The sequence below is a fragment of the Nesoenas mayeri genome, assembly GCF_963082525.1.
Source record: "Nesoenas mayeri genome assembly, chromosome: Z".
NCBI classification, from domain to species: Eukaryota; Metazoa; Chordata; class Aves; order Columbiformes; family Columbidae; genus Nesoenas; species Nesoenas mayeri.
In genome coordinates, this window is record NC_137542.1 from 38,843,568 (window position 1) to 38,856,988 (window position 13,421).

At 34.7% G+C, this 13,421-nt stretch overlaps 1 protein-coding gene across 2 annotated transcripts in view; it reads left to right on the forward strand.

Annotated features, from left to right (window-relative positions):
* The window catches only part of PAM (peptidylglycine alpha-amidating monooxygenase), a gene marked incomplete at its 3' end in the record, with an annotated part of 70,523 nt that overhangs the window by 29,490 nt on the left and 27,612 nt on the right, over nucleotides 1-13,421 (forward strand). For both annotated transcript variants that reach the window (XM_080362781.1, XM_080362782.1), the window contains exons 12-13: nucleotides 3,119-3,306; nucleotides 3,976-4,041. In XM_080362781.1, the coding sequence (XP_080218907.1) occupies nucleotides 3,119-3,306; nucleotides 3,976-4,041 (254 nt within the window). The remainder of the gene's footprint in view (nucleotides 1-3,118; nucleotides 3,307-3,975; nucleotides 4,042-13,421) is intronic.

The window sequence follows — 13,421 nt, forward strand, 5'->3', positions numbered from 1 at the left end:
CACAAAAATGCTGGGAAAGATACACAGCTAAATAAATTGTTGTTTAAATCTTGGAAAATGTTGCCTTAATGTTGGAGTTTTCTTACTCTCATTCACAATTACACGTTGGTTCAAAGAAATATAGGAAGAACCTTTGAGTTCCAAACATAAACACTGAAAAAATGGGAAATGCAAACGTCAAAGTCTGCATGTTCACTTTCCTGGGCTCTGTATTTCATTTTCTGCCTGTGTTTATGTTTTTTCTTAATCTAGCTGAAAAAAATAGATCTTTAATTCCTTACATTATTTATCTTTTATATACATAGAAGGCAGGGCTAAAACAAACTTCAGAGTTTACTTAGTCCATTTGCCTTTCCAAAGCTGATCAATTTAAGTTTAACCATTCACAGTATATGCTAAATGTAGTTAAAACATGACATATTCTCAAGGTTATACTTTCTTAACTGTATAGCAATTTCTGTGATAGTCAACTAGCCCCTTTCATATAAATGAAATGTCATTTTTGGCCAAGTCTATTACTTAGTGTCCGACTTAGGGAGGGAGGATATGTGTCCTTGTTTTGTTTTTATCTCTTCCTCACCATGCTGTTTGTTTCTTTACACATGATCTTGGGTTTTTGCATGTTTTTCTTTAGTTACACATCGTTGTCCATTATCTTACATTATCTCATGACCCCCCTGTTTCACACTAACCTTTTTCATCCTGCTTCCTCTCCTAGTCTGAGAAATTTAATTAGGTATTGAGGCATGTCTCTTAAATGTGTAGTATAGGAAACCAAGATTCAGAAGTGGGACCTGATTTTGCTTGTACAGTTGACTAGATACAAGGTCAAGGTAGTTACATGACCACAGCCTTAATGTCTCTGGTGTAAAAAGGTGAGGCAGGAATTATGTCTTCAAAAGTTTCATAAATTGGCTATTTCAATTAGCTGGATTTCTCCTTAAGCTCAAACTTTTACAAATTAAAGGGTTGTATTATCCTTCATGAAATTAGAAGGACATCAACTATTCCTGATTTATAATCAAGATTTCTTCCAGTTTTTGCTGCAGACTAGTAAGTACTCCATGCAAGCAGCCACTGCATTTTTATAACAGGTAACTTAATGATATTTCAGACTAAACTTTAGTGTTAAGTAGTATATAGCTTACCAGTCTAAGGAATGTCAAATATCTGGAGCCCATTCAGTGTAAAGATCAAATCTATGTAAAGAAAAGTGCCATTGGCCATGGTGGCTGCTTGTTTTTCCAATTGCAATATAATATATTGTTTAAAACTCTTAACAAGTAGTGCAAGCTGTGTCTTTCCATTTTAAAATGTGTTTAATGGGTATTGTACCATTCAAGACAAGGTTTATATGCCTGTAGTAAAATGTTCCCGTTCAGTATTTAAGTTTCTTTAACTGCTTGATCTTACTTTTCAATGCTAAACCCTCTGTTTCATTATGTTTCACTGTGTACTGTTAATACACCATGATCTGGATACAGTTTTGAGTATCTCTGGCAGTAGTGTGTAGGTGCTTAACAGGATTTTTAAAATTTTATTTCTTTTTAGCTTGTGCATTTCTACTCATTAGACTCATTCAGAAAACAAGGTTTCTCAGGAGTTCAAATATCTAACGGAAAGTTTCTGGGGTTTCTGTGAATTTTCTAAAACTGTTGTTGACAGAGTATTTTTTTTGAACTGTAATTATTTTAAATTATTGACATGGAAGTATTTAGACACAGCAACATGTCAGGTGAAAAATACTTCAGTTGGACTCCACATACCCTTTTCTATTGAAGTTTCAAAGAGAAGGCAATTATAGTTACAGATATTGGGAAGTCCAGCAGTGAAGTTAATGCTTTCTAAAAGCTTAAGCAGAGCTTGCCAAGTCGAGTGGTTTTTGTGGTCTCCAAGGGATGCTAAATTTTCAATGCATGGAAAAATACCAGTTCCCCTTTTGAAACAGTCTCTTCTCCCATGTTCCCACTGTCTCTCCTCCAGCTGGTGTCGTTATTGTTGCTATGGTGAATAAATGAATGCTGCAGGCTGCTGCTGGAAAAGTCAGTGCTGACGTCTTTTGCAGAGAGCTAATAACCCATTCTTGTATCTTTTTATGAGTGTGAGCTCACTGGTTAATTGTGAAAGCTAATTAAAAAATCTTAGTGTAAACCCCTTTATTTTGTGAACCTTACTCTATAAGTCCTAGCTTATTCCATTGTAAGGATTGTAGCTATAAATAAAAGATATCAACCTATATGGCAGAGGAAAAAAAAAAAAACCCAACAAAACAGATCACAGTTGCGAAGAGGGCTCTGTATTGTCTGCTTCAGAAAGTAATATTTTTCAGAAAGAATTCTTTCTCATACCAGCTATTTTTTCTGTTGAAGACAGGATTATGTAGTAGGACAGAAAAGCCCTTTCTAATTCGAGTACATGCACAACATTTATCAAAGAACTGAATTTTGCTAGTGCTTAATCATTCCTCTTGCACTCATATTTTCCTTACAGAAGCTTGTGGTCAAGTTATTCTCAAGATGGCGGTGCTATCTTTTCTTTAAGAGATATTTATGTTGTCTTAATATGTAATAACATTAAGTTTTGGTGCATTAGAACCAGTGTGACTGGCCAATAAATGGATGCACTTGAACATGGAGTGGGGAGGGAACCTTCATAAAATATAGCTGCTGAAATGAAACATAGATGTTCTTTGCAATGATTGTGAATTTTTTGCCCCAGACTGAGAAGTATATGAATGGTGACATAATAAATAATACAGTTCTGTCTTATTTCATCTGCACATGTAGATAGTTGATGAGACTCTGGGGACTATGAGGAGCACACCAGGGAAATGAGAAGGAAGAACAGTTTAAATAGTCAATATAATTATCTGTAGAATCAAAACCAAATTTGTAGGAATTTCTGAGATACCCGGGGAGTCTGTGCAAACTGGTATTCTCTAGTATAACCTGAAATAAATGTTTCATATTCACTGCAATTAAGTTTTGTTTTAGTGTGGGACTTCCATATATTTCATGGCCAGTTTTTAATATTATGTTAAGCAAGGTAGATGAATTGAATAACAGCTATATTCAGCTCATTTTTTTCTGATTGCTGCATCTTTTTTTGTGTTATGTAGGGGAACAGCGAATGATGAAATGTGTAATTTTTACATTATGTACTATATGGAAGCCAAGCATGCTGTCTCATATATGACCTGCACACAGAACATGAACCCTGAGATGTTCAGAAATATACCACAGGAGGCAAATATTCCTATTCCAGTCAAGTCTGATATGCTAAAGATGATGCATGGACATCATGAAGGTGAAAAAAAACTTGTAATCCATTTTATTCAAATCTTTTTGTGCTCATTGATGTGTTTGTCTGTGTTACATTAATAAGATAAATTTTCATTAAAATGAAATGCAGTTCTGAAGAAAACTCAAATTGCTAATTATAGACTATCATGGGATTCTGCTCTTGGATTTGGTGGAAATGTCTGCCAGTCTTTTGTCCATTTCTTACTACTGTGATCTTTCAATTTCTGACATCTTTTTTATAGCTACATGAGCTGTGTACCTGAAAGACTGACCTCTTTTCTATGCCAAATATCAGTTCTTAGAGTTTCTTAATATTTGCTTTATCTTCTGGCTATTACCTACAAAGTTGAATCACAACATTTCCATAGTTTTCTGGATCCCACTACCTTGTTATGGAAGGAATCAAATGTTTATATGGAACACTAGAAGGCATGTAATTCCAACAGCAGTATTTTCAAGGAGTAATATGACTGGTATCTGATATGTCTGTGTAGCAGAGTACAAATGGTGATTTTCCATTTGTTTCACTGCTGCACTGTTTTGTACAACTACTATAGTTAGATTAAAATACCAATATTCATTTCAGAAGGGCTTTTTTTTTTTTCCCAGTAGGAAGATAGTCAATTCCATTCGCACACAGAGGTTAACATCATATCCTAAATCCATTTTTCAGAAACCAAGGATACTGATAAAAGTTCTTTGCTGCAGCAGGCCAAAAAAGAAGAGATTTTGGATCAGGGTATGTACTTCTTTATTTCTATTTCAAATAAGAGACTCACTAATGTAAAATTATATCCTGATTGTTAAGAAGCTATGAAGTTTTTAATCTGTTTGTTTTTAATTGATGCAATTTGCAATGTTCTGTATAGGTAATATGATTGAATGCTATATAAGAAATAATTTTAAAAATTAGTCTACCACTGTTCTCTAGCATAGTAAGTAAAATGTATTAGTACATTTTAATCTCTTTAGATTTTCTTGTTCTTGGTTTAATTTGCTAAAAAAGGTTGTGATTTATCTGTAAGTGGAATCCTAAAAAATGGACACAAAGAAGTAGTCCTACAGCATGTAACTATTCTATAATCTCTATTTTACATGTAGCTATTAGCTGTTGCTTTTAGCTATTTGCCTGTTTCTCAGTTTGTATTCCTGTGTATGTATTAGGGAATACTATGCACTTATGCTTCAATATTGGTTGTACATGCAGTGGTTTGAGTGCAGCTAATGTTTAATACTGAATTATTTTTCACTACATTTGGGTATGTGTGCATATACACATAACAAATCATACAAATTGGGTGCAGTACTTAGTTGCAAGAAAAAAATATGTTACTGTTATAAAGCTTTTAGAAACATGCTGAATGTTAATTGTGATTCAGAGATATATTAACATAAGACTGTACTTTAAAGTTCTTTGTATCATGTGCTATTAGACAAATATTGATTTAGTATCAAGATTTTTCTTGATACTGAGGGGAAGACCTTGTCAGCTACAGTTTCCTACTGTTTTCACTGCACAATGTTGGGGTTCGAGGACTAAATGAATTAAAGACAGATTTCTTTTTGCCTTTAATGAGTGCAAAGATTAGGTCAGTGTTTAGAGTTTTTGATAAGATCTCCCAAAGGGTTTAGATTTTTTATATGCTCTGCCATTTTGCAGAGTTAACTTGAATAATTAAATTACAGTCATCAGAAACACATTAATAAACCATGTAAATATATTGAAATAAGTAGTAAACATCACAAAGTAAACCACCACTCAGTGGTGGTTTGTCATGAAGACAAACCTAAATCCCCGTAATGTTAAAATTAAACTGAACTTACCTTAATGAACCTGACCTCATTGTATTGTTTCTAAAACTAGGTTCTGGAGTATGAGAGTATCATGACTGAAAGTACTTTAAACTTTTGGAGACAATATTTACAATTCCATATCTGAAACTTATTTTAGTCAGTTCAAGATGAATTTTATTAGGAAGAAATACAATTCTAATATTTTTTAAAGCCTATTCCAGAGCAAAATGAGCTAGCTATGTACAAATTTATATCAAGATTTATGCTGATAACCTGCTTCACCCCAACGTTACTAAGTGCAGTAGCAGATGGTTGAGGATCTTGTTATCTGTGTGTTTTATTGAATTAGTTAATGTTTGAAACCAAATGTTGAAACAAGGTCTTGTTTTTAAATTCTTTTTCATTTGTCTTCGAAATGTATTTCAAAGCCACGTTTCTGCAATGCAGTCTCATTTGCCAAGAGCACTGTTTAGTATACATCCTCATCTAATATGTTTCTATGGAAACACACTGCATTGTTTTGTCCATTTGAAATTAGTTGAGTTCATGATGTGAAATATCGAAACTCAGTAGCTGCTGTGAGAGAGTTTTGTTTCATGTTCTTAATTGTTAGTTTAAGGTAAATTCTCCCATCATGTACAGGAGCCTAGCTTCAATTTTACATTGTCACAGCTCTAACTTCAGTTGAATTATGTGCATGTGAGCAAAAAACAAGTAGAAGGAAAAATAGGATCATATTTGATTTTATTTTTGTCTCCAAAGAGGTACTTTTAGAAAGTGGGGTTTGCTCCTACAAACACATGAGCACCTGTTGAGATACACTGGGAAAACCATGAGCTGCAAGTGAATGGACCTATTACAATTACATACAAATTAGAGTCTGTTTTTTTGGAGCAAAGTGGTTTTATATAATTGCATTGCTAATTTGTCCCTCTGGTCAAGTAAATTTAATGGGCTAGCCAGTATCAACTAAGTTTGAAAAATGTCCAAATGACAGGAAAATTCTACAGTTTGGAAGGAGGTTCCCTGTGCCACACATCAGCAAATACATACTTTCACTGAGATATAGGTTATAACATAAATTTTTCCCTTTATGCTCTGGCATAACATACTCTGTATGATAAGCTTAGCTACAACACACAGATCCACCAAAACTTGGGTTTTGATTAGTTCTATTGCTTCTGAGCTGTTGCTTAGTAAATTCAGCCTTTGACTTGCTCTGAAGTTAGTACTTAATGATTTTTCCATAATTCTGTTTTATCTTGCATGTTTTTTTCTCAATGACTCAGTATGTTGTCGCAACTTCATTTTACCCTCTTCAGTTTCAGGTAACTGAAGTAAACACTTACTTCACTAAAATTGAAATAGTTGTTAGATACTTAAAATCTGGGTCAAAGAGACAAATTTTGATGTGACTAGTATTAAATTCAAGCATTTGCCTCAAAAGAGGAAAACAAAAAAGCCTGCCATGTGAATGTATCTGCCTGCTAATGTTGTGTATACCAGATGATTGCCTGGGCATATGTTTAGAAGAGGTACTTCCTGCTGCTCGCAGGCAGTACCTCTGGGAGTTGTCATTACTTTTACATTAAAGTTTCTATTTCATCACTTTCAGTCATCAGAACCACATTAATAAACCATGTAAATATATTGAAATAAGTAGTAACCATCACAAAGTAAACCACCACTCAGTGGTGGTTTGTCATGAAAGCAAACCTAAATCCCTGTAATGTTAAAATTAAACTGAACTTACCTTAATGAACCTGACCTCATTGTATTGTTTCTAAAACAGCAGTGTCACTGTTTGGTGAAGATTAACTCCTCATAGGAAGTTAAATATTGTAGGAAAGACAATTGATTTAGCCATTTGTGCATCTTGGATAGTTTTCTGTTCCTGCTGAAGCACAAAGTCCCTAGCAAAACAAATATTGTTTATTTTTTGTTCATCAATACGAGTTTGATTAAATTATATCAAATAGATACAGTGCTGAAAAAAAATTATTATCTGTTTATAGCATTCACCATATCTGCTACATGTCTCTTCTTTCCTTGTCGAAAAAAGACCTAAATGTGTTTCATTCTGTTTATTCAACACTTTCCTGGCTATAGTCTGTGGCATGATATAGTTTAGATTTGTTTTGGTATGCAAGCAGTGAAGCAGCCTTTACTATTGAGAAGGTCAGGTGCTGCTGTACTTGTAAGCTATATAACCACAATAGCAGCTTCTTAATGACAAGAAAGTAATATACAGGTGGTGATTAAACAGATATGTGATATTTAATTTGTTGACCTTTGATATCTCATTTTGTATGCATTAGATGTAATCATGAACTTTCTTTTGAAGGAGAAAAGGCATATTTTTTTCCTATTAAAGGCAATATAATTATGTTTAAATGGTTAAAAAAAAATCAAGGCTGACTTGAACTGAAAATTCACTTGCAGCATATAAACCAAAAATGTTATTTGTTTGGTTTGGGGTTTTTTAGTTTTTGTTTGTTTTTTTGTTTTGTTTTGTTTTAGAAGGGCATGTACGTATACATGTACATGTCACTTACACATGCACGGGGAAAAAGGAGATGAAATTTTCATGTTAATTCTGGTATTAATATTTACTGTGACACTTTAAAAAGTATATTTTTGCTTTTATCTGTCTTAGGGACTTTAGAAGTTAATACTGAAAATGTAACTTGTATATTTTTGCCTCTGATGATGGAATCTGAACTGATAGTCAAAGTTGTGATTCTTTTGCTCTCAGTATTAGTCAGTTGTACTTCCAATACAATGCTTTTTTCCCCTCATCTCCCATTATTTCATGTTTACCATGAGCACAAGTGATTCCAGGAGCTCAAATGGTAAAGTTCAGTACAAGTGAACTTAAGATCTCTCCTTTTGAATGTCCCAGCTAGACTCATGTGAGGTCCCTTTTACACAGCTGAGTCTTTTAACAGAAATCTCTTTAAACTTCTGACATTTAAAATAATATTATACCTGGAGTCCAACATTCAGAAGTCACCTTTTGTAAAGTTGGGCTTTAAGTCTGTAATCACAGAATTGCTCTTCTGATGGTTAGATAGGTTGCATAGAAAAACACCTCACTAGACTTCTGCCTTGTTTTAGAGATTAGAATGTATAGCGAGTGGAATAGAGAACAACATAAAGAACATGACTTCACGGTCTAAGACAATTTGATGCTCTCTGATTAAAGTGTGTTTTAATTTAGAATCTCCTCAGAGTTGTTGAATGGTTCTAGGTAGCTGAGGTGCCTCTGTGAAGTCTGATTTCCTGATCCATTTTCCTAGTCTTTGAGGATGGACAAAACAAACAATTGAAGTCTTGCATATACATAGCTCCTACTGAAACTCACTGGAAATGTGGCTTGAATGTAAGATGTGAAATACAATGCTAAGTACCCTGTAAATCATAATTTGAGATGTTTCTAGGTGGACACTCAAAAGAATTACAGTTCTGGCTGTAATCTCTAGCAAAGTAATAGTATTTATTTCATAGGACAGGCTGTGATAATGAAGTAATTTACTGTCAGTAAGTGTTTCATAAACAGATATTGGAAAAGAAGTCTTTCTGTTCAGTTAAAACACTTGTTCATGAGTGCTTGGAGTGGCAGTTTTTGAATGAGGTTAAAGAAAAATCTATCATGATGGCCTATTGATTGTATGAGGAGGTTTCTTTGTAAGAAAATTTATCATCATAATCCATACCAAATGGGGGCTAAATTAAGGTTATACATAATTCTGCTGTTTATTACCTGTTGGATCACTAACTCATCTTTCAGATGCTATGTTTGCACAGAGATAAAGAATTTTGCACAACATTTTTGTTACATTGCTGGAATTTTGCTAAGCTGTAGCTGAACCTGTGAGTTGAGAAACTGAGATGTCTGTTCAGTGTTGCATATTTTGCTGTCGACTTGTGCATTTCTGTGAAAAGCTTGTTACAACAAAAATGTACTGAACAGGGCTTTTTGTATCTGGGATAGAAGTTTCTGACTGATTTAAGTGAAACGAGGTATAGCTTCTCCTCTTTCTGCCTCATCTCTCTTGTATCCTTCTTAAAAGGAAAAAAGAAACGAGGTGAAAGTGTAAAGGGGCATCTACAATTTCTGACGGGATAGGTGTTGAAAGAAAGAGGAAAGGAGTATCAGCATGCAGGCAGGTTCCTTGGTCTTTTGGGCAATTAAATTTTCTATTTCTGTGATAGTATTACATGGCAAACATGGCAGCAGAGTCAACCAATAAGAGTTGATATGTGCCAGCACATGTAGCCATGAGTTATGTTCCTTTCTAATCTAAATTTGTCATAATTTACCTTTGCTAGTTTGTGTGTGGTTGTAAGAAAAGAAAGGAGTTCAGTTTGGTAGGTGGTTAAAATTTCTTAGGTTGAAGAAGAAAGGATGAGGCTTGAAACAGAAGACAAATTCACTTTCCATTATTGATGTGGGATGCCTAGAGTGAAGTGCTAAGGACATTTTTAGATTAAGGTCAGACACATGAGAAAAGCTTTACATGTTTTCAGTCTTGGGATGCCATTTTGGTGCTGAAAGATAATATTAAGTCCCCTAAATAGAGTATAGAAGTAAGAGAAAGTGATCAAATGAAACCTTGGAAGAAAATGCTACTGAAAGGTATAAAAAGCAATATTTACAGTTAGAGAAGTATTATTAGGAAGATTCAAAATTGTTTCCATGCTGAAAGATCCTGCTCAAAGTTGTGAATAAAAGATGAGCTTTTGATTTGGTTAGAATAGAATTAGTCATAATCTTTACAAAAGCACAGTAAAGGAAGGAGATCTAAGCAAAAAAATCCATTTGGTATAGGTTGCATACCTAAACAGGAAAATAATATAACAATAGTGAAAATAAACCATTTTAAACTGAATGTTTCAGTGTTCGCTGTTTGACATCGGGTTTGTGTTCTCCCATTCTTAAAATTATAGAGGGACTTTCCCTAGGTATTTCCTGTAAAGTAAAAGACAACTTATCAATGAACAGCCGCAAAAACTGCTTATAATATTATTAACATATCTGAAGAAATGGAAGGGGGACATTGTGTTAGTACTGGAAGAGTACAGAGAAATGATGAAGTTATAGCACAAATATAAAACACATTGTGAAGAAGAAGAAGCAGCTTAGTGGCTTCAACTAGGAGCCAAAGAAGGGAAAGGAAATGAAACTTTTTATTATTTTAATAATAATAATAATATTGCAAAATTATTTCATTTTTATAATTTTCATGACTTTTTAAACTAAAGCATGATGATGCTTGAAGGAAGCAAATTGAAGATAACAGAACTACTCTTTAATAAACATAGTTTCATACTTGTCATTTTGTGAGAAGAAATATCTTTGCAAGTATGTATTGCATTAAGTAGAAATTTCAGATGGAACTAACATACTGTATGCCCAAATAACAAATATGTGTAATACATCCAAATGAGAAAAGCAAAGTTATATGTAGGAAAACTGTTGTCTTACCTTTAACACTCTTTCTCCCACTTACAAACTCCTTTGACCTAATGATTTTATAAACTACACTTGAACTCCCAAAACGTTTGTGCATTACAGCATTCTGACAGTTGAAGGAAAAAGAAAAAAGAAGGAAAAATAAACAATTAATTAAAATCAAAGAAGGAAAGAAGGTGCCTTTATGTAGCAATAGTTGTAAAAGCACTTCTTAGGGACAGGCAGACAGAAGAAAACAACTAATGATTTTATTTTTAAGCCTTTTCTTTCTTTCTTTCTTTCTTTCTTTTTTTTTTTTTTTTTTTTTAGCTCTGTAAGCTGCTTAGAAATGCCTTGAGAGTAAATACGGTTCCTGTTATTCAAACCCGTCAGTTTGGCTGTGCTGTAAGTGCCCATCGCTTAGGGCACAGTGACGGTAAACAAAAATTTCTAAAGCAGCTTAACCCTTTTCATTTAGTCGTATCTATGCCCCCTCCCCCAAGTCCCTCAAATCTCCTCAAAAAGAAAACAGCCTTACTTAGTATTTTTTAGTGCTCAGGAATCTTTCCAAAGCTTTCATCAAAGCAACAGATTAAATCAGTATGGTAGGACTTGCATGAAAAATAACAGCAGACTAGGAGCCACTTTGAGATTTGTTTTGGCCTATTATGTCAAACCGTGTCCAATATCACTTAAAGTAAATAGACACTAGATTTTATTCACTTCTGCAATGTCTTTCCGTGCTTTTACGCCTATCTTTTCTACCATCAGTGTTGTCTATGTGGCTTAGTAGCTTCATTTAGCAGACAAAGCAGGCAAAGGAAATGGATTTTGATAAATGTTTATTTGAAAGGCATTTGTTCATGATGACACAGTCTTGAAGGTGGTACATGCAGTTAGATTTCTGTATCTTCATCAGGAATATAGTTCTTCAGCTGAAGTACACATTCTCTGGTATGACTCTTAACATAACTGGAGTCAGTATCATTCAGACCCTGATTTCAGCACTTCTGAAAAGGCAAAACAGTGATTGTTTTTGCCAGATGCTAAACACAAGCATACCCTGGTAAGACAGAAATATGCAGTCTCATAATACTCCATTTTATTCAGAGATAATTCAGAAACCCTAAGTCAGGTATGAAAACTTGTTGTAATATAATCATAACAGGACTGAGACATGAGTTTAGAGGGACCAACATACTGGCTCAGTGTTGTATTAGACATGCTCAAAACCAGGAGACTTGATATACAAGTATTCACACCAACTAAGCTGCTGCAACACACAGTTCAACTTTGCAGTAGTGGTCCCCTGTCAACACAGAGTACTGCTTGCTTGATTTTTGGTCTTAATCCCTCAGTTCTGGTTATTTCCTGGTAAGACATAGTTTTGTCTGACTGCAGTAGTGGCTTCATGTTTGAAAACCTGTTCAGTCTGATTCCTGAGAACAGTCTGGAAAGCTAGTGACAGACTGGGGAGCCTATCTGAACTGTCTCAGTGAAACTGTGCAGGCGTTATGACACAAATACATATTCTGGAAGTGAGACTTCTCAGACACCACCAGGGTGTTCCAGGCTTTTTTTCTAAAATTCAGTAGAATAAGTTTTCACATATATATCTTAACAACTACACATTCAAACTCTGTAGACAGGCTTACTGTGGCTGAACTTTCCATCTATCTCACAGCTTGATCCTGCAGCACCATGGTAGATATTTCATCCAGTCTGGAAGTGGTTGCTTCCAACAGGATAATAGTGTGCTGTATAAGTACCATGGACAGCAACTGCTGGCCGCAAGTTTGGGAAATCACACTCTATCGCTGAAAAAAAGGGTCCATTTTTAGATGCAGATAGTTCAACATCATTGGGATTCTACCCAGACCTTAGTGGTGAATAAACTAAACTGTTTTGTTAACCTTAAGCTAATCTGATCTTTTATTGAGATCAGGTGAGGTTCAGCTCACAGTTTGCAATGAAGTCGCCAGTGTTACTATTTATTTTGTTTGTATGACTGTTTTCCAGAACGCTGTTATGTAAAATGAATTTTCCTAGTATAGAACCACCATAGTAATTAAGTTTATACTTACTGGAGTATGCTTCTGCATTGTTTCATTCTGGAGATGTTGATCTTCACAGATATCACTTCCTCCACAAAAGAAAAAACTCTAGGTATTTGTAGCCAATCATCTTGAACTGTATTACATAAAGGGAAGGTTCCTGAGAGCTTACATATAAGATGTGCGTGTAAGTATCCTCTGTGAAACTAACCGCATCAGTCAGCTTCCCTGATACTGCAGAGCTAGACTTCTGTTATTTCAACCAGAGCAAGTTGTTCATTTACCCATGTATTATTCTAGTCATACTCGGGCATTCTAAGGGCCAGGCTGTCTCATCTCAAACAAGACCAAACAAAAAATGTGATGCATCTTTCTGGTGTTCCTTTCTCATTGAGTATCTTCAGGCTAGCAACATCCTTCAACTGTTCCTGCTAGTACAAGACAGCTGTAAAGCAGCAACATGGGACTGTGCTTTTATATTTGCCGGATATTGCTTTGCAGAAAGCAAGTGTTAATTAGAAAAAACATGAGTCTGCTCTTTGCTAGTTGTCTGCAGTGAATTCTGAACTACTTCTTAAAAATATACTCCTTGCAAAGTTATTGGAATCTGCCTGGGGATTACAAACAAAACTGAAAAACATTGGTCTCAAATAATATGGGACCTCCACTCAATGTGTGGAGTTTAGGAAACAGTTACATGCATCGAGTAATCAGGAAGCTTCAATTCTTCCTTTTCACACCTGCACACATATTTTCAGCTATGTATTTTCAGTTTCAGAGCAGCTACACTTCAGACCACTTTCACTCTCTGAGGCA